Source organism: Conger conger, chromosome 10 (genome assembly GCF_963514075.1).
Source record: "Conger conger chromosome 10, fConCon1.1, whole genome shotgun sequence".
Classification (NCBI taxonomy): Eukaryota; Metazoa; Chordata; class Actinopteri; order Anguilliformes; family Congridae; genus Conger; species Conger conger.
The window spans coordinates 50178677-50205651 of NC_083769.1; the positions used below are offsets into that span (position 1 = coordinate 50178677).

Consider the following 26975-nt stretch of genomic DNA (forward strand, 5'->3'; position numbering starts at 1 on the left):
TCCCCTCCTCACCCGGCTGTCACACGAACACAATCACCCGGCTGTCACACGGACACAATCACCCGGCTGTCACACGGACACAATCACACGGACACAATCACCCGGCTGCCACACGGACACACAGACACAATCACCCGGCTGCCACACGGACACAATCACCCGGCTGCCACACGGACACAATCACCCGGCTGTCACACACACAATCACCCGGCTGTCACACGGACACACAGACACAATCACCCGGCTGCCACACGGACACAATCACCCGGCTGTCACACACACAATCACCCGGCTGTCACACAGACACAATCACCCGGCTGTCACACGGACACAATCACCCGGCTGCCACACGGACACAATCACCCCGCTGTCACACGGACACACGGACACAATCACCCGGCTGCCACACGGACACAATCACCCGGCTGTCACACGGACACAATCACCCGGCTGTCACACAGACACACGGACACAATCACCCGGCTGCCACACGGACACAATCACCCGGCTGTCACACGGACACAATCACCCGGCTGTCACACAGACACACGGACACAATCACCCGGCTGTCACACGGACACAATCACCCGGCTGTCACACGGACACACGGACACAATCACCCCGCTGTCACACGGACACACGGACACAATCACCCGGCTGTCACACGGACACAATCACCCGGCTGTCACACGGACACAACCACCCGGCTGTCACACGGACACAATCACCCGGCTGTCACACGGACACAATCACCCGGCTGTCACACAGACACACGGACACAATCACCCGGCTGTCACACGGACACAATCACCCGGCTGTCACACGGACACAACCACCCGGCTGTCACACGGACACAATCACCCGGCTGTCACACGGACACAATCACCCCGCTGTCACACGGACACAATCACCCGGCTGTCACACGGACACAATCACCTGGCTGTCACACGGACACAATCACCCGGCTGCCACACGGACACACGGACACAATCACCCGGCTGTCACACGGACACGGGCCACTTTCTCTGACCCACACAGACCATGAGTGACATGAGCTCAGGAGGTGAGAGCGGTTGGCTGGCGGTCGGAAGGTTGCCGGTTCAATCCCTCGCCCTTGGTAAGACACCCAAACCTCTATAAATGCAGTCCACTCACCACATTTACACACTCGACCAAAATGTGTTTTCCTTTCATTCTACTCAACGTACTCTGCATTTAGCCATTTGTACCATGCATTTTGCCATTTGTCGAGCAGGTTAAAATGACGAACTGTTGCCGTCGATGTTTTGAAAAGTGTTTGCGTGTAAGAACCAGAATCGATAGCCAATTACAGGATGCTCATCATCTGCCCCCCCTGATTAGAACGTGTCTGAATTCCGCTAAACCATCTGGAACATTCCGTTGGTTTCAGCGTCTAGTGCTGTGAATCCTGTAAGCAATCCCTCCCATTAACAGCCAATCCCCCCCCCGTTCAGGGTGACATTCCCTGCTAATAGTTTTACACAGCCGGGATTCACTCCTTTCCATTACGAGCATTTTGCTGACAGCTTTTATCCACAGAAACTTACACAACTTGCATTTTTACACAGTATCAGTTTATACAGCTGGATATATATTTGCCCGGGACTCAAACCAACAACATTCAGGTTACAAGCCGAGTTCTGTACCCGTTACATTACTCTAGCATTCAGCCGGGGCTGTTTCATGTCCGTGGTGAACTCAGTTAGCCCCGTTCCTTTGTTGACGGTCAGGATTGTCCTGTTAGCCCCGTTCCTTTGTTGACAGTCAGGATTGTCCTGACCGTGGAGCTTCTCCCTGCCCAGCCCCCCAGTGGTGGAACGACCCCCCCATCCCCATAAGATCTGCTCACTCACTGCTGAAACAAAAATCTTTTTTTACATTTTTTTTAACAATGCTGAGAGCTTAGAAGGAAACGCATGAACACATTTCCTGGTTTGGTTCTGAAATCTGAGTCTAAGGAGACGGAGGGAATGCTCTGGTAAGCTTTTCGTGGAGGTAGAATTCCTTTCACACACAGCTATTTGAAGTTATGGTTATTGGCAGGATGAGGTGAGGTCTGAGTGTTGCTGCGCTGAGGTCAGTCCGCTCTGTTAAATATTCCTATTCCAGGAGGCCCTTGGCCTTTGTTAAGAGGAGTGGCCTCATAAATTATGCAGAGTAATTATTTCTGAGGAATTAAAAGTTGTGGTGTCAGCAGTGCCTGAGAGGATGTGTGTTTGTTTCTGTCTGAGAGCTCCCGGCTGATGGCGGCGGTGCCTTGTGATCTCAGCCCGCCCGCGGGAGGGACAGCGATCGCGCCGCATCGTAACCGCGGGGGAATGGACAGCTTCGCCAGGGGAGGGCGGGGGTTAGGAGGGCGAAACCATATTAAGCTTTTAGTAAAAATCCGGTCATCGGAAACGCATTTGCCGTGTCAGCTGATGCCGAGCCGTAATAGATTTGGTTTTCTGAAAAAACAAACAAGCGCAAGACATTCCTCTCCCCACAATCGCACAGCTCAACCCCGCCGCTGAAAATAGATACGCCTTTCCTGACATTTACTGCGCAAACCTCCCATCTACTGATAATAATTCTAAACATTATAACATTAATAATAATAATAATAATAGTAATAATAATAATAAAAATAGTCATAATAAAAATAATCATAATAATCATAATCAATCATAATAGTAGTAATAATGATAATAATAATGATAATAATAATGATAATAATAATAATGATAATAATAATAATAATAATAATAATAATAGTATCTGGTCTTAAGAACAATGCACACACATAGCCCAGAGCTCAGAGCCCTTTTTTGTAATATTTACTGAAACATCGTGTCTTTCTAAAACCTTTAATCTGATGGGGCTCCTAATCTGTCACTTAGCTACCAAGTCTGCTGACCGTAGCAAACTTACTAAATGGGATGCACACACACACACACACACACTGGCTCACATGCACACTCACTCACAAACACGCGCACACACACTTATTCATACACATGCACACACACTCACACACACAGGAGGTAATACTGCCATTTCTGCTCGTAGTAAACAGGCAGTGGAGAGGACAGCCACCTCTAAAATGGTACCCTGACACTGAGAATGCAATTAGTTAGTCATCAACCAATTAAAAATGACAGTGCTCAGTCAGCAACCTATTAAAAATGATAGTGCTCAGTCATCAACCAATTAAAAATGACAGTGCTCAGTCATCAACCTATTAAAACATAACAGTTGTTTTGATACAGTATGACAGCAGTCGATATGATTTCCAGCCAATACCCAGCATCTTTATTAGCTTGTATAGATTTGCTATTGGTTGCAAGAGGGTGAAATAAAGTCATGATTATACACAATTCATCCATCAATATATTAATCTTAGTTGGCTTCACTTTTGTTTAAAAGTTTTGTCTGTCATTTTTTCATTCAAGGCAAAACAGGGAAGTTTCTGCTGCTGATCTGCTGCACGAGCGTCATGTTCCTGTCCTTACAGTGCGGCTTGCAGATCACCTACGCCTACGTGCCCGTGCACGGTAAGAGTGCACATCACCTACGCCTACGTGCACGGTAAGAGTGCACATCACCTACGTGCCCGTGCACGGTAAGAGTACACATCACCTATGCCCACATGCACATGCATGGTAAAGGTGCACATCACATACGTGCCCGTGCACGGTAAGAGTGCACATCACCTATGCCCACATGCACATGCATGGTAAAGGTGCACATCACATATGTGCCTTTGCACATGCACGGTAAGCGTGCACATCACATACGCCCATGTGCCCGTGCACGGTAAGAGTGCACATCACCTATGCCCACATGCACATGCATGGTAAAGGTGCACATCATATACGTGCCCGTGCACGGTAAGAGTGCACATCACCTATGCCCACATACACATGCATGGTAAAGGTGCACATCACATATGTGCCTGTGCACATGCACGGTAAGCGTGCACATCACCTACGCCTACGTGCCCGTGCACGGTAAGAGTGCACATCACCTATGCCCACATGCACATGCATGGTAAAGGTGAGCATCGCATATGTGCCTGTGCACATGCACGGTAAGAGTGCACATCACCTACGTGCACATGCACAGTAAGACTGCACATCACCAAGGCCTACGTGCACAGGCAAAGTAAGACAACAGACTCCAGACTCCCCAAGTCCTGCAGGTTTGTGTGGATTAAATGGTAATATGTACAGGAATTGGTAAGATAGTTTACTGTGACTGAGTTCAGTTTGTGAACTTCATTCTGATCTTCTACAGTGAGTGGCTTCTGGGAGGACTTCTTCTACTGTTTGGGGATCGTGAGGTATGAGACCTTATTTGGGCAGACAGGGGCATTTATAGCAAGCCTGATCTTTATATACCACAGCCTTTCTTAGTTATATAATAAGTCAATAAAACTATAATAGAATAATGAAATAATAAGAGTAGCAGAGCAGTACTAGACCTACTGTAGAAAATATTCATATTTTTGTTTTGCTAAACAATATTTATAATAATAATATTCAGAAATAAAGGTTAAGAAAGTGCCTAAAAGGGTAAAAGGCTTGTCACTGGGGCAGTACGCTATGGGTACATAGAGTTCCAGCTCCAGCCAACAATATATCATTAATTTGTACCTTTTCTGCTTGGAAAGCATAATCTCTCATGTACCCAAAGAGGACATTACTGTACTTTTAGGTACATTTGGGAAAATGTGATCCTTGAAGAACAAAAATGTACTACCATTGTGAAATGTACCACTACTTCTGAGAGTGCAGCACACAGAGGTGTTAATGTGAGGCACGCCCCAGTCAGATGTTCCTGTTCCCCAGATTCAGTGCGGTGGACGCGGGGAACATTGCCCGGCTGCTGGCCCCGGACCTGGGGCTCTTCCTGTCCTCTCTGTTCATCTACCGGCTCTGCGGCAGGCTGCTGCGGCCACAGCCCCAGAATGCACCACCACACGAGAACTGCACCCTGACCTCTGACCCCGAGGTACTCCGCTCAGAGCGTGCGCACGCCGGTCTGAGAGAGACTGCATTCCCTCTTCACCAAACGTGTAATACGTGTAATATTTGTCTGTGTGCGTGTGTATATGTGTGTGTGTTATGTCTGTGTGTGCTGTGTGTATGTGTGTATATGCGTGTGTGCGTGTGTTATGTCTGTGTGTGTGTGTGTTATATGTCTGTCTGTGTGTGTATATGTGTATGTGTATGTGTGTGTGCGTGTGTATATGTGTGTGTGTGTGTGCGGGTGTGTGCGTGTGTATATGCGTGTGTGTGCGTGTGTATGTGTGTGTGTGTGCGCGTGTGTATATATGTGTATATGTGTACGTGTGTGTGTATATGCGTGTGTGTGTGTGTGTGTATATATGTGTGTGTGTATATATATGTATATGTGTACGTGTGTGTGTGTGCGGTGTGTATATATGTGTATATGTGTACGTGTGTGTGTGTGTGTGTGTGTGTGTGTGTGTATATGCGTGTGTGCGTGTTATGTCTGTGTGTGTGTGTGTGTGTATATGTGTGTGTGTGTGTGTATATGTGTATATATGCGTGTGTGTGTGTGTACGTGTGTGTGTGTGTACGTGTGTGTGTGTATGTGTGTGTGTGTGCGCGTGTGTATATATGTGTATATGTGTACGTGTGTGTGTGTGTATATGTGTATATATGTGCGTGTGTGTGTGTGTGTGTGTGCGGTAGGAGGCCCTGCAGCAGTTGGACTCTGACTCAGACGCAGACAGTGAGGGCTCAGGCTCATCCTACAGCTCGTATGAGACCAGCGCCACGCTCCACGAGCCCCCGCGCCTCGTGCAGAAGCTGATGGTGTTTTCCGCGGGACTGCGTCTCCTATTGGCCACGGTCCTCAACACTGCCGGCAAAGTGGTCATCACCGTCCTGCTGGGCCTCGCAGGTACTCCCCCACCTGTCTGTAACTATGGAAACCCCCGAGTCATCCATCACCATAAACGCCACCCACACGCTCCAGATTTCATACCAGACTGCGGGGCCCATCCACACACTGGAACAGAGCCTTAACAGATACCAGATCATGGGGTCCATCTATGCACTAGAACTAAATGCATTAGTTTTGTTACAGGACTGTATAATTCATATTTTTGTTTGAATAGTCTATTTTGTAAAGGTAAACCCCTTTTTTCAATTGGCCATTTTAAACCGACAGTATTTGGCTGTAACTTTTACGTCTCGAAGTAAAATTTAAAACAAAGTTGGCGGTTTGTTTGACATCCCTGGTGTAAAATCCAGCTATGATACCAGGTGGCCTAACCATGATGAGTATGGAGCTGGTCTGAGCTGGTCAACCAGCTGCCAGCTGTCTCAAAACCAAGCTTGAGCTGTTTTTTTCAGCAGGGATGTTCAGCCACGTCAGCCTCACTGCTTACATATGACCCCCCCCCCCCCTCTCTGTGCAGGCATCTCCCTGCCCTCTCTCACCTCAGCGCTGTATTTCGGGACGTTCCTGGGCCTGGTCTGGTGGTGGGTGTGTGGCCGCACTATCAGCCTGCTCCTCTTCAGCACCCTGTGTGTGCTCATGGCCATTTTCAGCGCTGGGCACATCCTGCTGCTCTATCTGTACCAGCTGCCCCTCGCTCAGGAGCTGGTGCCCCCACAGGACGTCTACGCCAGGTAGACCGCACCTGACCTCACCCCGACCACCTCCTGATCACACCCCGACCACCTCCTGATCACACCCCGACCACCTCCTGATCACACCTGACCGCACCTGACCTCACCCCGACCACCTCCTGATCACACCTGACAACACCTGACCGCACCTGACCACACCCCGATCACGCCTGACCACACCCCGACCACCTCCTGATCACACCTGACCGCACCTGACCTCACCCCGACCACCTCCTGATCACACCCCTCTTACCACAGGCTGCCCTTTCTATCTCAAATGGCAAATAATTCTGATTGTGAATTTCTTGAGAACATACAATACTGCGTAAATATCTTAAGAACAATCAAAAAAACTGAAGAAAAACATTTTCATTGCTTTCAAAAATGAAATGTTTCTAAACATCAATGTACTATCAATGTCTATCAAGAGAAGTAAACAGTAGAATACTAAATCAAATCAATATTTGTTACGACCACCCTTCATCTTTTAAACTGCATCATTGTCTTAGGTACACAGTCCTGCAGTTTTATAAGAAAATCAGCTGGTAGGTTGTTCCAAATGTACTGTAGGCCTGTGACCTACTTTATCAAAATCAGTCGTATTGACCCCAAAACGTATTTTGAATTTAAGCTTTAAGCAGAATGTAAGCTTTCTAACAATACCAAAGTTATCTCTCTACTACAGATACGACTACGAGTTGTGTCCCGTTGCATTTTGAGTACCCCCAAACCATGTTTTTCAGGAAAAACGGATTCAATGTTTCGTCCCGGGATGGTAGTTAAGTGAGGCTAGTAGGAGATTACCGACATTGTGCTAACGAAACTCTGGGTCTATATCTTGTCATCGTATGTATTATATGCTATATTTTTACTCTGGACATTTAACTCTTGACATTAGGACCATGAAATGAAATTTTTTTGAGTAAAATCCGATGAAACCGAATCGCTACATTAACTTGAAGGCAAGAACGGAGCTCACGTACATTCAAGACAGCAAACGTTCAGGGCAAACTATGTTTGAAGCAAACCGTTAAGTTAACGTTACTGTTGAACGCTTTTAAATGAAGTTCGCCACCAACGCCTTTTTCATACAAATAGATGCGACTTAAGGTCTAACCACAACTAGCTAGTTCGTTGCTTACCTGTGGATTATTTTTAAAGGTAAGAACAAATATTACATTGATTAAAGTTTATTTTAACGGCCACATATTGTCAACTTTAGTTCTCATGGCGTTTTCCCCAGCAACACCCATACGCTACATTTTCAAACTGTTAGCTAACGTTGGAATATGTTGGCGCATCTTGAACGCGCCTGATTTGGTTGTTACTAGCCAAGTGACTGGCGAACGGTGACAAGCTGGCTAACCTTCAAATGACGCGAAAGCGTTGCTACCTCATCATCTTACGTTTTAAACATTTAAAACTATATTTTAAAACTGAATTTGACATTGAGACAGACATTGAGACATCGCCTACAAATCATGAAACACGAGACAATGATGACATTAAAGTGGTTGCTAGTGCTGATGACTGTTGACAAACTGGCTAACCTCCAAACAATGCGTTTAAAAGCTTAAAAACTGTATTTTTACTCTACATTTGGCATTAAGACATGCCGACTGTGAAAGCCAAGCTATTGTTCTACAAACAGTCTATTAAGTTGAAAGCCTAAAACAGCCAAAAACTAAAACATTTTACATAAACGATCGATTTATGTGAAATTGGCAGTTGCGACTTCTGACTAGGCGGCACGGATGGTGCAGTGGGTAGCACTGCCGCCTCACAGCAAACGGCAAACAGGTCCTGCGTTCGAACCCCCGTCGGCCGGGGCCTCTCTGTGCATGTTCTCCCCGTGTCTGCGTGGGTTTCCTCCGGGTACTCCGGTTTCCTCCCACAGTCCAAAGACGTGCAGGTTAGGCTGATTGGAGAGTCTAAATTGCCCATAGGTATGAGGGTGTGAGTGAATGGTGTGTGTGCCCTGTGATGGACTGGCGACCTGTCCAGGGTGTATTCCTGCCTTTCGCCCAATGTATGCTGGGATAGGCTCCGCCCCCCCTGCGACCCTGTTCAGGATAAGCGGGTTAAGATAATGGATGGATACTTGCGGTTGCAGTTTGCTTCAGTTGCACACCGGGGACCGGGGTTCGATTCTCGGTCCTGCCAAAAAGCAAAGTTTGGCCGGCTCACGTGGGGCAGCAATAATTGGCTCGCTGCTCCAGAGGAAGGGACTTGGCAGGGTTATTAGATCGCCGCACAATAAGCACCTCGGAATCACGGCAACGGGCACGAGACGAGACGGCTTGAAGAAGGCGTGTCGCTCTCATTCGGGCCGCCGAGGGACGGGGTACGGGCGGTACATCTAATACGACTACCTCCAATTGAATCAGACGAGGTACAATTGGCTACCAAATTGGGAGAAAAAGGGAAAAATCTGGAAAAAATTTATATAAAAAAAAAAAAAAGATAATGGATGGATGGATGGATGGACTTCTGAGTATGATCGAGTGGGAACTTGCTGCAGTTCTTCTGTGAAACCCAGTGACTTTTATTCTTCTAGGATCAAATTCCCCAAATGTTCCCTGAAAGTAGTTATCTTCCCTTTGTGTACAAATGAGTACATTCCCCAAGCAAATAAGGTACAAACTAATTATATTTTGCTGGCTAGGGGTACGGTTTTATGTACCGATAGGTTACCGTCCCAGCAACAAGCATTTGTACCTTTTTAGGCACTTTTCATACCTCAATTTCTGAGTGCAGCATATATATATAAACAATATTCTGTCTAAGGTCTCCCCTAATAAAGACATCCATCCTGAAAATATAATTTGTGATTATGAAATGAGGGTCACTGGATGACAGGCTTGTGTATGACAAGGCAGTGCGCAGTATTGGCAGAACTGCTTCATGTACCTGTCACAGGTGACACACACTATGTTGTGCAACTGTGTACAAGACAAAAGCCCTCATTGGGAGCAGGAAAGTGAATCTTCAGTCTGTTGACCTCACTATACGGGCTACATGTTCATCCCGTGTGTTCCCTCTCCACTTCCCGGTCGCGCGTCAGGCTCTTCGGAATGACGGCGTTCATCCGGACGAACCGCTCGGATCCGCACCAGCTGGGCCTGCATGCGGACGCGTCCTGGCCCGTGTTCGTGAGCCCCCTGGTGGTGCTGACCCTGTACTACACGCTGGTGGCCATGCTGCACAAGTGGGTCCATGTAGTGGAGGAGGTACTGCCATGCCCCACACACCGCCTTCTGCGTCCACATATCCCCCCCCCTCCACACACACCACCTTCTGCGTCCACATATTCACTCAGAAACAGCAGTACTGTGCCAGCCTATTAAGCAGTACTGTGCCAGTCCCCCCCCCCCACACACTAAATTAGCTCTTTAACAGTAGTACCCCCCCCCTCATCTCCCCGCCCCCCCAACCATTTAGCAGACGCTAAGCTCGCTAATTTCTCATAAACAGTGGTTTTGATAAAGTATTTATTGGGGTTACTAACAGTGGTTTGGTAAAGTATTTATTGGGGTTGCTAACTGCGGTTTGGTAAAATATGTTTCGGCTTTTCCGATCAGGACACACCCCGCCTCTCCGACGCACCCCCGGGTCTTGGGGGGGTGCTGTGGCTCTCGGGGGAGAAGACGCAGGTGAGCAGCGCCACCTAGGGAGCAATGCACAGCACTGCAGCGCTTCTTCATTACATTACATTACATTACATTATTGGCATTTGGCAGACGCTCTTATCCAGAGCGACGTACAACAAAGTGCATACCCATAACCAGGGATAAGTTAGCTGAAAGACCCTAGAGAGAAGTACAATTTCAACTGCTACCTGTACAACAAAGATAAGGACGAGGGCCTTTTTTTTATTTTATTATTATTTATTTTTTTTGAGAACAAAGAAACAAACAGAGCAAAAGTGATCAAAGTTAACTATCCAAACACTGCTTACCTGGCCAACTAAAAATACCGATACACAAAGCAAGTCACAGAGACAACAATTAAGGTTCACAGGGAGGTAGGGAGGGATGGGGAGAGGTGCTGCTTGAAGAGGTGCGTCTTCAGCTTGCGCTTGAAGGTGGGGAGAGTTTCTACAGTTCTGACCTCAATGGGGAATTCGTTCGTTTTTAATTTGAATTATCCGTATTCTGCAGCTGCTAGCCAGTATGGAGGAGGACGACATGGGCTTTTCAAACGAGGTTCGTTCAGGCGCCTTGAGGACTTCAGGGAGACCGTCTCTCTGCTACTCCATCATTTTTATATTTTATTTTAGTTACTGTTGCAGTCGGTGCTTGTGCCAAAGTCATCAGTTTATTCAGAAATTATCTCAAGGTGTCTATGTTTCTACTTGCCAGGACATTTCTGACATTGGTTTGCTATCACAAGCCTTTATAAGTTCTTCCCTCACAAACTGTAACCATGGTAATTAAAATATCATTATCTGGGGATTGTTTCCTCACTATGTAAAACCTTGACGGGTTTGAAGGCCCTCTTGTCAGGAAGTGTTTTGGTCTCTGTGTTTGTGATATATAGTATATTATTAATGTAAACTGTGTTCTTCTGTAGCCTGTGGTGATGCTGTTAAGCAGATCAAGGCAGGACCCCAGGGAACAGGAAGTGATGTCAGCCATGGACAGGATGTCAGCATACCCCGACTGCTACTCCCTGCCGGTCTACGGAAGCCAAGCGTCTCAGACGCACGGTACTGCGCCCACTAAAGGGGGGCTCTCCCTGGGACAGCCCTGTTTCTGTTTGAGTAAATCAACTTAGTCATGGGGGAGCCTGCCTCAACCACTACCAATGGGCGATGGGTGATGCAACGGCAGCCATTTTGTGCCAGAACGCTCACCGTACATCAGCTGAGGTGGAGAGGGAGAGAACAATGTTTATGCCAGCTGAATCAGGGGATGATGGCAGGTTGAAAGAGCCGGGGTGAGAATTTGGTCAGGACTCCACGTTTTCTGCCTCTCAGATTCGCGGGAGGAGAAGGTGTTGGGGGAGGGGCTCACGGCCAGCGCCACAGAGACCGGGCCGGACCCAGCGGGGCCCAGTGGACTGGTTCTGTTCGGACAGCTGGTGATGAAGCACAGCTACATCAGCGCCCTCATCGTCATGATGGTAAACCTGCTAATCTACCCTCTTCGTCATGATGGTAAACCTGCTAATCTACACTCTCACACAAAGAGAGTGGAGGTACATTTAATTCTCCTAGGATCAAATTTCCCAATATTTCCCTAAAAATAAAGTAATGTTTTATTTGGGGACAAAAGAGTTTGTTTTTCAAGCAAAAAGGTACAAATTAATTATATTGCTGGCTAGGGGTGCATTGTTAGGTACCTTTAGGGTACCTTCCCCATTTGTACCTTTTTAGGTACTATTCACACCTTAATTCATGAGTGTAATATCATTTTACATTATGCAATATAACGAAACGCATGCATCTTAACACAACATTGCAAACACAGACACACACAATGAACTCTTGATCTATGGTCTGTAATGTGTTGCCTGTGTAGCACTGTGTGCTAACAGTATGTGATGAACCTCTATTTTTAAAGACATTCCAGAAGAGGCCAGAGTGGCTCATCCTGATGCAATATAGCTGGATGTTAATAAAATGAATCCTTTCAGTACCAAGACCAATATGGAGCGGCTCCACTGAAATGGGTTTTGGCTTTGGTGGAGAAAGTTGAGAATTTTGTAGGGTTTTAATAGGGGCTCAAAACAATCATATATCAGTCTTTTGATTGATTGAAAAGGTATAAGGGTGAGAGAGTGTCATATATCAGTCTTGGGACCGAAAGTCTGTGGCCTGTAGCATAGTGGTTAAGGTGCATGACTGGGACCCGCAAGGTCGGTGGTTCCATCCCCAGTGTAGCCACAATAAGATCCGCACAGCCAGTGGGCCCTTGAGCAAGGCCCTTAACCCTGCATTGCTCCAGGGGAGGATTGTCTCCTGCTTAGTCTAATCAACTGTACGTCGCTCTGGATAAGAGCGTCTGCCAAATGCCAATAATGTAATAGAATGTAATTAATGAAAGGGTTTTGAAGAAAGGGTATCGGGTCTCAGTTCTCACCTTCCTGTCCCGCCACAGATCTGGAGCATCACGTATAACAGCTGGCTGACCTTTGCCCTGCTGGTGTGGTCGTGTGTGATCTGGATCATGCGGGACCGGCGTCGGTACGCCATGCTCAGCGCCCCCGTGCTGTCGGTGTATGGTACTGCGCTGGTGCTGAGCGCCTTCATCAGCAGCCTGCGTCTCAGCCGGCACGAGCTCTACCCCCGCCTGCCGCCCGCCGCGCTCAACGACCTGGACCTGCGGAGCTCCCACGCGCCCTGCCTGCACCTGGGGGCAAAGGTCAGAGCGCCGTTGAGCACTTACCTGTTATAGACCTGTGGTCTGAGAGACCACGCACGCACGCACGCACGCACGCACACACGCACACACGCACACACGCACACACGCACACACGCACACACGCACGCACGCACGCACGCACGCACGCACACACGTGTTACCTTTTCACCTGTTTAAAAGACCAGGTCACAGAGCGCTGAGAGACCTCACACACACACACACACACACACACACACACACACACACACCTGTTACCTTTTTACCCGTTTAAAAGACCAGGTCACAGAGCACTGAGAGACCACACACACACACCTGTTACCTTTTTACCGGTTTAAAAGACCAGGTCACAGAGCACTGAGAGACCACACACACACACCTGTTACCTTTTTACCGGTTTAAAAGACCAGGTCACAGAGCACTGAGAGACCACACACACACACCTGTTACCTTTTTACCGGTTTAAAAGACCAGGTGACAGAACAGAATTACACAGCAGAATTTACTCTATTTTTGAACTCTCTGTCCTCCTTAATTTTAATTCAAGGATCTGGATCACCTGCCAAGAGACTACAGATGAAAATCAGCTCTTGAGCTGAATCTGAGCTAGATTGTTGTGCACGGTCCACTTTAAAAAAATAAAATAAATAGAATTTGTCCAACAGGTATACTGCAAGCACATTAGCGCGTTTTGATACATCCTGTCGAACAATTCCCCTGTGGCCGTGTTTATCACCACATCTTCTTCTGATTTGAAGGCCTCACTTTCCCCTCATTTCAGGATATTAAAATGATAAAACAATCATTACTACAGCAATGACCGAGAAAGACTTCCGGTCAACACTGCCGTTTCTTTAACTGAGCGAGTCGCCACGCAGCGGTGGCATTAGCGAGCCGCAGTGCAGCTCAGCGGTTCTGCTGTAATTATGTCATTAATCCCAACACACTGCCGCTGCACATTAAGGGAGCCTCTCATAGGGCTGCAGACTTAATTACGGTTTTATTGCACTTTTTTCACACTTGATTAATTTGTGCAGTTTGTGTGAGTTACACTAGTCCTGCCGTCTTCAGTAACGGGTCAATATCTGCTCACAGCCCCGCTTCCCGAACGACTCTCCTGTGCGTGCTTGTGATTCAGAGACCTGTAATAAATATGGATTAGTGTACTATCGTATTCACCACATCACTGCAGGGCCTCGGTTCACCAGCCCCCGCCGGGCCTTTTCCAATCGCTTATTTTCCACCTCTTGTCTCCCGTCCGTGCTCCTTTTTCTGCTCCGAGCTCAACAAGAGAGACAAGAAAAGAAAGTGAAGACGGGGAAATTTGAGAACCCGTGAATTCAGCAAATGGAATGTCTTTGCATCAGTTCAAAGCCACGTCAGTTACAGACGTGGCAGATGGGGCAGATGCGTAGTGGTTAAGGAACATGACTGGGACATGCAAGGTTGTTGGTTCGATCCCCGGTGTAGCCACAATAAGCCGCACAGCCGTTGGGCCCTTGAGCAAGGCCCTTAACCCTGCATTGCTCCAGGGGATTGTCTCCTGCTTAGTCTAATCAACTGTACGTCGCTCTGGATAAGAGCGTCTGCCAAATGCCAATAATGTAATGTAATGTAATGGATCCACAGGTCGATCTTTTATACGGCATACTTTCCAAAAGAAATATGTCTGGAAAGGATGCGCTGATGTTTCTTTGCTCTAAGGAAAGGTCGGGAGCCTCTGAACTTCTACTTCTAGCTCTGAGAAGGAACATTTAACGGGTTGTTGGCGCAGCTTGATTGATTTCTGGGTCAGCAACAGGAAAAGGAGAGAGGAGGTGAACGATAAGCGATTGGAAAGAGCCCAAAGTGACTTCTCCTGTAGTTCCTCTTGCTTTTGAAACCGGAACTCTTTTTCTCTCGTTATTTCTTGAGAATCTTCCATTGCTTACTGTCCTTTGGGTCCAATTTCCACCCCCCACAGGTTACCTACGCATTCAGCTTCTGGTTGCTACAGCGACAGAACCTGAAGGAGAAAAGGGAAGCGCAGATGCTGAAACAGGAAGCACTAGAAGAGGTCAAAGTTCAGCCATCAGGTGAGAGCTCCACACTGTGTGGAAGGCCCTGTTGTCACCCCACATGCGGTGATCCAGGTGCACGTCACACACAGTGATCCAGGTGCACGTCACACACGGTGATCCAGGTGCACGTGACACAGTGATCCAGGTGCACGTCACACACGGTGATCCAGGTGCACGTGACACAGTGATCCAGGTGCACCTCACACACAGTGATCCAGGTGCACGTCACACACGGTGATCCAGGTGCACGTCACACACAGTGATCCAGGTGCACGTCACACACAGTAATCCAGGTGCACATCACACACTGTGATCCAGGTGCACGTCACACATGGTGATCCAGAACTCCTCAACAAAGTTCTATGTTGAGGAGCTTGGATGTGTCACGCACTGTGGAGAAAGCACATCGTTAATGTAAAATAATCCTCTCTGTGTCATGCAATAACAATAATACTTTTTCAACATACGTAGAACCTTCTCACCCTAATGTAGCCTCAGGGTCTCATCACATCTACTAAAGTTGATTCAGAAAAGCCCAAATGGTCAAATCATAATGCTCATTGGAAAGTGGGTTTATTTTTTTCCATACGGTTTCAGTTTTGTTCAATTTTTGGAGACACAAGGTTTATGCAAGATGCCCTCAGTACGCAGCAGGCTGTGGGAAAGGTGACTGTTCTTACTGCCCCCCCCCCCCTCCCCCCAGAGGAGAGCGAGGCCTCCCCCCTGATGACGGTGTTGGGCGCCCTGGTCAAAGGCACGCTGGTGAAGTACTGGATCCTCTTCTGCTGCGCCATGTTCTTCGTGGTCAGCTTCTCGGGGAAGGTCATGGTCTACAAGATCCTCTACATCATCCTCTTCCTCCTCTGCCTCGTCCTCTATCAGGTGAGACCCCCGCCTCCTCCCTCGGTCTTCCCTGATTGGCTGAACCGCCCTTACCCCATGCCCCACCCCCAGCCCATGGAAACCAGAGGAGATCCACCAGTCATCGAGCATGTTGCTAATAGGAGACAGAACAACAGCGATGCCGATTGGTGGATATTTTCTGGATGGAGGGTATGTTGAGAAGACTTCCTTTGGTGTATCCAAGTCATATACCCTGATGGTAACTCCACTGGTGTTGGTCTGTGTCTTGCTACCAACATACTACGTAATCAGTGGAGGTGGTTTCCATGTCCTACCCAAGTGAATGGAGCCTCTAAACATGGCGAATAAGGATCAGTCCATGATCCTGCTTTCCAGAGAGATCTTACAGGTGTCATTTCAGGTGACATCTCGGGCTACAATGTGTGCAGAGCGTATATCTTGTTTTCGAGGAGGCAGGGGGGTGTTAGTAACGCCTGCCTTCGGGACCCCCCAGGTCCGTTACGATGTGTGGAGGAGGGTGCTGAAGTACTTCTGGGCCGTGGTGGTGGGGTACTCCATGCTGGTCCTCATCTTCATCTACATGTACCAGTTCAACAGCGTCTCCGGAATGTTCCAGCAGATCATCGGCATGTCGGAGGAGGGGTGAGAATAGATATGTGTGTGTCATATCACAGTGCTGTATATGAGTCAGACCAAATCAAGGTCAAATACATGATTGTTTTGGAATCCATTACTTTCCTACACTTTACTGAGCTTGTCTGGTGTATTGGAACCTCTGAAATACCCTCAAGAAATGCAAACCCCGCCATCTGCTCCTCTTAGTTTGCTTAATTGCACCAGGCAAGATCGATCGAGCACAGACAAGTATTTGAATCCAAAACAACTATTATTACTCGACCCTGGACTGATATTGTGATCCATATTGTGACGACACCCTACCGGCCAGGTGTAACTACTGCAGAGTGATTGGCACCGGTGCATGCTGGGATTTGTAGTTCTCCTCTCTCCCCCAGCTTGCGGGACCTGGGGCTGGAGCAGTACGACACGGTGGAGCTGTTTGCACGGATCCTGCTGCCCGCCGCCTTCCTGCTGGCCTGCATCCTGCAGCTGCACTACTTCAACACCGACTTCCTGGAGCTCACCGACCTGGACAACATACCTGTGCGCCAGGGGGGGTCCAGGTACGAGGGCGAGCTGAGTGACTCACACGCTAACCCCCCCCCACCTCCACCTGGCTCTGCTAACACTGCTAACACCGCTCCTCTCTCTGTCTCTCTCTCCCTCCCTCGCTCTCTCTCCATCTACTCCCCATCACCTCTCTCCCTCACAGTGAGGAGGACCTGAGGACCTCAATGAAGGTGATCTCTGAAATGTAAGCCTTCAGCCAGCGGTGTTCATAGCTGTCAGAATCGTAAAGTTTAATCGCTCCATTTGACCCAAACCCATCCTGCTCATTCTCTCTCTCTCACCTCCCAGCATTAAAGAAAATGTTGAAAAACTTCAGAAACGGTACGTTTGAGGGGTTTTGAGTTTGCATTGAAAAGAGCACACCCTGCATTTGCTTTCTGGGGCCTACTGTACAGTGTTTACCAGTTTTGAAAGGATTTAAAAAATCCTTTAATTAGTACCACTTTCCCATTCTGTGCATGTGAGTGTGTGTATGCGTGTGCACGTGTCTGTATGTGTACGTGTGTGTGTGTACGTGTGTGCACGTGTCTGTATGTGTACGTGTGTGTACGTGTGTGTACGTGTCTGTATGTGCATGTGAGTGCGTGTGAGTGTGTGTGTGTACGTGTGTGTGTATCATGTGAGCATCATGTGAGCTCTGCTCCTGTGTCAGGTTGCAAAAGGAGCAGTTAGGAGCTGACAGCATGGACACTCTGAACAGTGTATCAACCTCTGAAGAAAAGGATCCTGGGAAATCTGAAGAAAAGCAGCCTATTGGTCTGTTCTTTTAGTCCGGCCTCTACTTCTGCATGAGCAACAATTAAATTCTGTTGTGACAAAACTCGATTTCCCTGGCATGTTTCACTTAGAATTTGCACAAATAATTTGCACAAATTGCATTGTGTGTCTGTTTTGCCCTGGAAATATATTTTTAGGTTAAAAACTGCGTTTTTTTGTAGCACTTACATACAGCACCTAAGTCTCAAAATGTCCGCCCATTAAACATGCCTGTGAAAGTGATCCCATTGATGTGGCCGTGGTGATGACCTCTGACCCCGTGTCTGCTCCGGGCCCCAGAGGGGCCGGTGAGCCCCTGGGGGCAGGTGGTGGAGAGGGCCTGCCTGCTGCTGCTCCAGGCCCTGCTGCTGCTGCGGAGGCTGCAGGAGCTCTGCTGGAGGGTCCTGGAGATCCACAGCCTGAAGATCATCTCCAGCGTCATCGTCTGGGTGTCCCTGCGCGAGGTCAGGACCACGGGGGTCTCTCTAACGTAGACACACGGGCGGTCTCTCTGTAACGTAGACACACGGGCGGTCTTTCTGTAGCGTAGACACACAGGCGGTCTCTCTGTCACGTAGACACACGGGCGGTCTCTCTGTCACGTAGACACACGGGCGGTCTCTCTGTCACGTAGACACACAGGCGGTCTCTCTGTCGCGTAGACATACGGGACGTCTCTCTGTAGCGTAGACACACGGCCGGTCTCTCTCTAACGTAGACATACGGGCGGTCTCTCTCTAACGTAGACATACGGGCGGTCTCTCTCTAACGTAGACACACGGGCGGTCTCTCTGTAACGTAGACACACGGGCGGTCTCTCTGTAACGTAGACACACGGGCGGTCTCTCTGTAACTTAGACACACGGGCGGTCTCTCTCTAACAGACACACGGGCGGTCTCTCTGTAACGTAGACACACGGGCGGTCTCTCTGTAACGTAGACACACGGGCGGTCTCTCTCTAACGTAGACACACGGGCGGTCTCTCTCTAACGTAGACATACGGGCGGTCTCTCTCTAACGTAGACACACGGGCGGTCTCTCTCTAACGTAGACACACGGGCGGTCTCTCTGTCACGTAGACACACGGGCGGTCTCTCTCTAACGTAGACACACGGGCGGTCTCTCTGTAGCGTAGACACACGGGCGGTCTCTCTGTAACGTAGACACACGGCCAGTCTCTCTGTAACGTAGACACACGGGCGGTCTCTCTGTAACGTAGACACACGGCCGGTCTCTCTGTAACGTAGACACACGGGCGGTCTCTCTCTAACGTAGACACACGGGCGGTCTCTCTGTAACGTAGACACACGGGCGGTCTCTCTGTAACGTAGACACACGGCCGGTCTCTCTCTAATGTAGACACACAGGCGGTCTCTCTGTCACGTAGACATACGGGCAGTCTCTCTAACATAGACATACAGGCAATCTCATACGGGCAAACCCAGAACAGCTCTTTACTTCGGTCCATGTTCCAGATTTGGGAGGTTTCCGGGTTTCTCAGTGCAGTTATCCAGCTAACTCAATAATCCTGCTGTGTGATCCAGTGATACAGGCCCCAGGCGTCACCATCTAATTCCCTTCATTTAAACTCTGTTTGTCCGGAGCCCTGCAGGTGTCCCTGATGAACTCCCTTCATTTAAACTCTGTTTGTCCGGAGCCCTGCAGGTGTCCCTGATGAACTCCCTTCATTTAAACTCTGTTTGTTCGGAGCCCTGCAGGTGTCCCTGATGAACTCCCTGTTCCTGGGGCTCTGGGCGTTCGCCCTGCCCGTCGCCCGGCTCCGCCCCCTGGCCTCCAGCGCCTCCTCGGTGTGGGCGTGCGTGATGGTCGTCTGCAAGATGATGTACCAGCTGAAGGTGATCAAACCCGAGGAATACTCCTCCAACTGCACCGAGGTGAGTCGTCGCCACTCACTCACTCACTCACTCACTCACTCACTCACTCACTCACTCACTCACACACTCACTCACTCACTCACTCACTCACTCACTCACTCACTCACTCACTCACTCACTCACACACTCACACACTCACACACTCACTCACACACTCACACACTCACTCACACACTCACTCACTCACTCACACACTCACTCACTCACTCACTCACTCACACACTCACTCACTCACTCACTCACTCACTCACTCACACACTCACTCACTCACTCACACACTCACTCACACACTCACTCACACACTCACTCACTCACACACTCACTCACTCACTCACTCACTCACTCACTCACTCACTCACTCACTCACTCACTCACTCACTCACTCACTCACTCACTCACTCACTCACTCACTCACTCACCCACCCACCCACCCACCCACCAACGGCAATTGGCAGCCATGCAAGGCCCCGACCAGCTCGTCAGGAGCATTTGGGGGTTTGGTGTCTTGCTCAGGGACACTTCGACACCGCCCGGGTGGGGGATCGAACCGGCAACCCACCGACTGCCAGACGACTGCTCTTACTGCCTGAGCCAATGTCACCCCATTGGCTGGGTGCCTCCCAATACTCAAAACATGCATCCTCCTCCCCTCCCCCAGTAATTCTGGATAGGAGGAAATGAGTGAAGGAAAGGAGGCTTCATTTTCTGATTTCTGGGAAGAACCCTGGGAAGTGTTACAAGCCCACAAAACAAACCACTATACACTGCCTCCATGGTGTGAAGTGTGTACGATGAGCATGTGTTAAAATGAGTGGATCAGAACCTTGTATTAGGCATTCTTATCTTTGAAGAAATCTTGCACTTTATTTAGGTTATTTCTTTCAAATAATTCATTCAGCATGAAATACCATAGGAACATTAGTTTAGACCATGCACACACAAAATACTGATAGCTTCACTGTTTAGTTGTTCTTACAATCCTTTAAAGGTACAATCCCTCCCCCTTCTCTGTAAACGCGCTGACGTTGAAACGCCATTGGCTGTGGCAATTTGAACCAATCTTCAACCAATGTGCTCAAATTATTGTAGTGGTACAGAGTGTTGGGCCTTCAACTGTATATTTTGAAACCTTAATTTAAGGACTATAAACACAGGCAGTGAGCCTTTTTCAATGATAGGAAGGGATTTACAACGGTCTTGTAACAATGTTTTAACACAAAAATCTTACCTATTGTACCTTTAACATTGCAGTAAAAATACTTGGTGTTTCAATAGGGTTCTAACTGTGGCTGTAAATAAAGGAAGGGGCAGAGAGCAGAGAAGAGTGGAATCATTGAACAAAATCTGAATGTTTCTTAAATACAACTATTATAATTATAACAACAAAGTGAAAAGGCAAAACAAAATAACATTCATGGGCTAGTTACTCTCGCTTGTGGATTTGGCCAAGTTGTGATCCACATCATAGTGGGCATTTTAATTTGCCATACCTTCTGGCACGGGGTCTCCACTGTGCTGTGATGTCCATGCATGCATCGTCCATGGGCTGGAGGGCGGGCAAGGACCATATACCTTCCACCTCCATGCTGAGAAGAATGGAGAGTGCGGGGGCAAGTACAGTAACAAGTAGTCATTATCGGAAAAGCCAAGAAAAAGGCCTGCATACATAATGTACCGTCAAATCTGAGAATATTGTCTGGAACAGCTCAATATGGACCCACAGGAGCAGTGTCTGATAAAAGGATGAAATATCCAAAGTAAAATTAATTCATGCTCCAAAGTTATTTGTCAATAGATCCCTGTCCCAGAACATTCATGATCTAAACGTGGAATGTTGTTTCAGTGATCAGTTTGAATAAAGTTATGCATTTGGAATAATGCCAGTTTACACGGAGTGGTTTGATGCATTGGAAAATAAATACACATTGATTCTGTTTTGCATTGTCCACAGTATTGGAAGGTTCTGAAATTAGTTCCAGCAATTGTAAAACCAATAGGTTGCTTACCTTAGTTTTTACAGGTGGCACAGAAGCATAAACCATCTATGTATCCACAGTTTTGATTTGATTGGGAGGTAGGCTACTAACACTTGTAGACCATACTTACCCATTCCCATTTAAGGCAAGACATTAAGGATGCAAAAATTTTAGAATTTAATGATTTGATTGCCAATCATTTTCTAGCCTCAACCTTCTCCAGAATATTGGCTGGAACTTGCCATCTTATACAATTTAGTAAAGGTCCCCACTAACTTACAGGACCAAGACCAGATGTACAGACTACACTTAAGGTAACAATAAAGTTGCTTAACATTTTCTGATGACATTGTAGGGATGGTTATGCCCTGCCATCTTCTAATCCATGTACAAACAGGATTACTGTAAAACTAGAAATTAAGCTGGAAACCACAAAGATCTCGTTACATGGAAAGTATTAATCCTACAAATGTCTTCTGTTCAGGGATATGAAATCCAAGTTACACAATGAATAGAGACCACTGACATGCAACAGGCATGTCAATGGTCTCCAGTCCTGAAATTCCCAAGTGCAGTTCAATTGGAATCACACTCCAACACATCATTGAGCATTCACTTGTATACTTTACATTATTGTCGTTTGGCAGACGCTCTTATCCAGAGCGACGTACAGTTGATTAGACTAAGCAGGAGACAATCCTCCCCTGAAGCAATGCAGGGTTAAGGGCCTTGCTCAAGGGCCCAACAGCTGTGTGGATCTTATTGTGGCTACACCGGGATTAGAACCACTGACCTTGCGGGTCCCAGTCATTTACCTCAACCACTACAGGCCGTCCCGTACTTTTGGCACTCCATCACATACTGAAGTTCAGAAGTCAAGGTAACATTAAACAGAAGTTCAGCCAGTTCTAAATCTTAGCAATTGTATTCGTACGCAAACAGAGGCGATTGACTTATTGCTGCAGTTGGGATTAGTCTGACGGTAAGCGTTGGCTCACTCATGTTTATTTAGAAACACAAATCCACCCAGTTACAGGACAACAGGTTTATAGCGTCTCCACACCAGCACCATTCCCAGAAGAGTGATGCAGGGCAGTCCTACGGCAGCCATCACACCAGCCACTGCCCGAGAAGCACCTGGAGGAAGAGGGGGGAAATGATCAATTTCACCAAAAGGCTTGACGAGCCAAAGTTTAATGCCTTGTCCGAAGACTGCAATATGGCTCTGGACCTTTTCAAAAAGGACAGCGAGACCATTAACTCCAAATTAAACCAAACATTGGGGATTTGGCCGGAGCCACATGGTATTGGGCCTGGGACTAAAAGGGTTAGTCGGTTCTATAAGATAACGGAAGCACATGAAGTCACAAGCTTACCTCCTGCCCTCTGAAACGTCTTCAGAACACTCCTGCCCTCTGAAACGTCTTCAGAACACTCCTGCCCTCTGAAACGTCTTCAGAACACTCCTGCCCTCTGAAACGTCTTCAGAACACTCCTGCCCTCTGAAACGTCTTCAGAACACGATGGGACTGCACATCTGGGTCTGCCTCCTGGAGAACAATGGGGCCCAGGACTGCGCTACTCATACTGCACAACTGGAGGAGAGAGAAAGCTCTCACCCTGGTACCAACATGAGGCAGAAATACAGACATGAAGCCGGTACAGAAATACAACCTGAATCCACGCTCCTGCCCTTCCTCCCAGAACAGCTGGAGTCACAGCAGCTACATTCCTGGTCATTACCAGACGCTTCTATCCACCTGGAAGACAAACCGGTTAACCAGATACCATGAGCTGAAGTACTCCTACAATTCCCACTACAAACACTACCCACTGTTGCTTTCCAAGAGGATATGAGCAGGCCTTCCCTTCTGAATGTGGCAAAGCTACAGTGGCTTTCAGGTGGCAGAAGATGTAGATCTACAGTGAGGGGGGAAGTATTGCAGTTAGTGCTAGAACTCATTACCACCTTCAGAAGTAATGCCCCTCCAAAAAAACAACATTTACTCACATCACTCCTGGTCTCCTGGGCAAACCTGAAAGCATCCAGCTGGAATTGAAGCTTGTCATCCTTCGCTCTTGACAGGAACTAGGAGCGGGAATTGGTGAGCTTGGAATCCATTAGGCACCTGGAAGGCAAACATTGGGGAACTATGGGACTGCACATCTGGGTCTGCCTCCTGGAGAACAATGGGGCCCAGGACTGCGCTACTCTCATACTGCACAACTGGAGGAGAGAAAGCTCTCACCCTGGCACCAACATGAGGCAGAAATCCAGACTTGAAGCCACAACAACAAAAAAAACCCCCCAAAAAAAAACTTGAAGATGCAAAAAACTCATTAGCTACACATTAGCTGTAGACTTAGTCCACATCTAGCGCGCGCTACATACTGCAAGCACACTGCCACAGCCATGGAGCTCAGTCTCAAACAGAAGCACTGGAGCGGATTCCTTCTGCTCAACAGGGCCGCAGCCTCCCAGGGTGATGTCGGCTGGATCGATCAACTGGCCGATGCCAAGCAGGTCCATATCCACTCCAGCTGAACAGAGCCTTCCCCACAGCGGCCTGCACAGCGTTAGGTTTGGGCGGAGGAGCTTCCACTGGAGTTGTGGGAACCTGTGGTCCCCATAGGGTTGGGCCAGCGGTCACGGGGGCCTGGGTGTACGCTGGCCTGCTGAAGGTGTGGTGGGCTACCACAGGGGCCTGGTCTGTACACTGGTCTGCCGAAGGTACTGCCGTCGCAGGAGCCTTGGTGGAGACTCTCCTGGGTCACAGGACTATCAGCGAGACCTCTGTGCCTTGAGCGCCACATAAGCACCCAAACAAACTGAGAAGCAGAACCCTGATGCCCATCCGTACTCGCCCCATGGTGCCCAAACGTATGCTTTCAGAAAACAGTGCGGTCACAGCCGCAGAGTCTCCTTCAGCCCATTTTATACCCAGCTGTGTGTCATTGATCGTTCCAAACCCCGCCTCTTTCACCATGTCCCTAATCATTCTGTTAACGTGTCGCTGCTTCTTTTCATTTGCACAGCCGGTAACTTGTGACATGGTCGCACTGCAAGTCATTAATTAATATTGGAAAGCACACAATAACGTGGATTCAAAAATAAATGCGCACAATCAATTTCCTGGGTTGATTGCAGCGTGCCTTCAGTTTTTTAGCAAGACTGGATTCAAAAGTGCCTTGCTAACGCAGGATTCTGTGTGTATTGTGTTTGGGAAGGGCTTGATTGCAGCATGCAGTTGGAGTTTTTTATCAGAAAGCCTCCTGCTCTTCCCCATGTTCAGTCCCCATTAGATTTAATGCTATATGCACTGGTTTTGTTGCAAGCCAGCAAATGTAAAAGTTTTTATATTACACATGAGATTTTAATTTTTAATTTTTACATTTTCAAAGTTGTGATTGCAACACAGAGCCAATATATACAAGACAATGCCTTCAAACCACTTCTAAAAAATGATCCTTGCTAAACTTTCTTTGAAATAAACTGCAACAAAATAAAAATTAAGCACCCATACATATTTAAATTTAATGAGGTAATTCGGTCTCCCCCAAATATTCATGTTGAGGTTTGGTTCACTTCACAGAAGTAATTCAATACAAAGATATGCTGTTGCTTGAGATAATGGCGTTAATTTATCTTTAGCCCATGGGTTAGAAAATAAATGTCCTGCGTCTTATTTCTTCCCCCCGTGAACTGCTGAGGAAGACAATAGAGCTGATAGGAACACCGGGGAGGACTTTCAGAACCTGAGTTTTCCACTACTGCGTAGATCAGTGGTCTCCAACCCTGGCCGTGGAGAGCTACAGGTTTTCGTTGTTACTCTGCACGTAACTGTAATCAACTGCTCTAATTGATTAATTAACTCACCTCACCTGGTTACCTGGGTCTCAACAGGTGCTGATTTTAAGGTGAAAACAAAAACCAGCAGACCCAGTAGCTCTCTACGACCAGGGCTTGAGACCCCTGGTTTAGATTAAAAATATTAGTTTTCAAATACAGCCAAACACCTACCCATTACCCATTTTAATTCCATCAATTTACATGACTATGACATTTGTCTCTAAAAATGAGTGTGTAAAAATGATTGTGTTAAAATGAGGGTGTAAGTGAATTTGTTATAATGTGTCAGATGATTGTGTGAGAATGAGTGTGAGCATGAGTGTGAGAATGAGTGTGAGAATGAGTGAGTTTGCGGTGTGAGAGTGAGTGTGTGAGTGAGTGTGTGTGTGTGTGTGTGTGTGAGTGAGTGAGATTGAGTGTGTGAGTGAGTGTGTGTGTGTGAGTGAGTGTGAGTGAGTGAGTGAGTGTGTGAGTGAGTGAGTGAGTGAGTGTGTGAGTGAGTGTGTGAGTGAGTGAGAGAGTGAGTGAGAGAGTGAGTGAGAGAGTGCGAGAATGAGTGGTGTGAGTGTGTTTGCGGTGTGAGAGTGAGAGTGAGTGTGTGAGTGAGTGTGTGTGTGTGTGAGAGTGTGTGTGTGTGTGTGTGTGTGTGTGTGTGTGTGTGTGAGTGAGTGTGAGTGTGTGAGTGAGTGAGTGAGTGAGAGAGTGAGAGAGTGAGAGAGTGAGAGAGTGCGAGAATGAGTGTGAGAGTGAGTGTGAGTGAGTGAGTGAGTTTGCGGTGTGAGAGTGAGTGAGTTTGCGGTGTGACTGCCTGATGCTCTGCTCCTCCAGCGCCTCCTATCTGTAAACGGGACAGCGCCCCCTAGAGGGAACATGGAGGAGCTGCTGAGGAAGTCTCTCCTCTACTCAGAGCCTGTGGACCCAGCCGTGTGGTGCGGGGCGCTACGCAAGTGTGAGGACAGCATCCTACCCTGCCTGAGGGTGCGTTACCCTGCCCCAAAAACCACAGAATAAGACCTGTCTGAGGGTGCGTTACCGTGCCCCAAAAACCACAGAATAAGACCTGCCTGAGGGTGCGTTACCCTGCCCCAAAAACCACAGAATAAGACCTGTCTGAGGGTGCGTTACCATGCCCCAAAAACCACAGAATAAGACCTGTCTGAGGGTGCGTTACCGTGCCCCAAAAACCACAGAATAAGACCTGTCTGAGGGTGCGTTACCGTGCCCCAAAAACAACAGAATAAGACCTGTCTGAGGGTGCGTTACCGTGCCCCAAAAACCACAGAATAAGACCTGCCTGAGGGTGCGTTACCGTGCCCCAAAAACCACAGAATAACACCTGTCTGAGGGTGCGTTACCGT

The 26975-nt window shown here is 48.0% G+C and overlaps 1 protein-coding gene across 1 annotated transcript in view; it reads left to right on the plus strand.

Annotated features, from left to right (window-relative positions):
* Positions 1 to 26975, plus strand: part of si:dkey-11f4.7 (piezo-type mechanosensitive ion channel component 2) — a 59744-nt gene that overhangs the window by 2099 nt on the left and 30670 nt on the right. Inside the window, exons 3-23 of the mRNA XM_061259165.1 lie at positions 3453 to 3554; positions 4297 to 4342; positions 4851 to 5013; positions 5721 to 5931; positions 6452 to 6665; positions 9730 to 9895; positions 10247 to 10318; positions 10826 to 10870; positions 11238 to 11373; positions 11644 to 11789; positions 12767 to 13030; positions 14991 to 15102; positions 15791 to 15969; positions 16445 to 16593; positions 16965 to 17132; positions 17282 to 17323; positions 17428 to 17460; positions 17792 to 17895; positions 18196 to 18359; positions 19615 to 19791; positions 26446 to 26595. Of these exons, the coding sequence (XP_061115149.1) occupies positions 3453 to 3554; positions 4297 to 4342; positions 4851 to 5013; positions 5721 to 5931; positions 6452 to 6665; positions 9730 to 9895; positions 10247 to 10318; positions 10826 to 10870; positions 11238 to 11373; positions 11644 to 11789; positions 12767 to 13030; positions 14991 to 15102; positions 15791 to 15969; positions 16445 to 16593; positions 16965 to 17132; positions 17282 to 17323; positions 17428 to 17460; positions 17792 to 17895; positions 18196 to 18359; positions 19615 to 19791; positions 26446 to 26595 (2843 nt within the window). The remainder of the gene's footprint in view (positions 1 to 3452; positions 3555 to 4296; positions 4343 to 4850; positions 5014 to 5720; positions 5932 to 6451; positions 6666 to 9729; positions 9896 to 10246; positions 10319 to 10825; positions 10871 to 11237; positions 11374 to 11643; positions 11790 to 12766; positions 13031 to 14990; positions 15103 to 15790; positions 15970 to 16444; positions 16594 to 16964; positions 17133 to 17281; positions 17324 to 17427; positions 17461 to 17791; positions 17896 to 18195; positions 18360 to 19614; positions 19792 to 26445; positions 26596 to 26975) is intronic.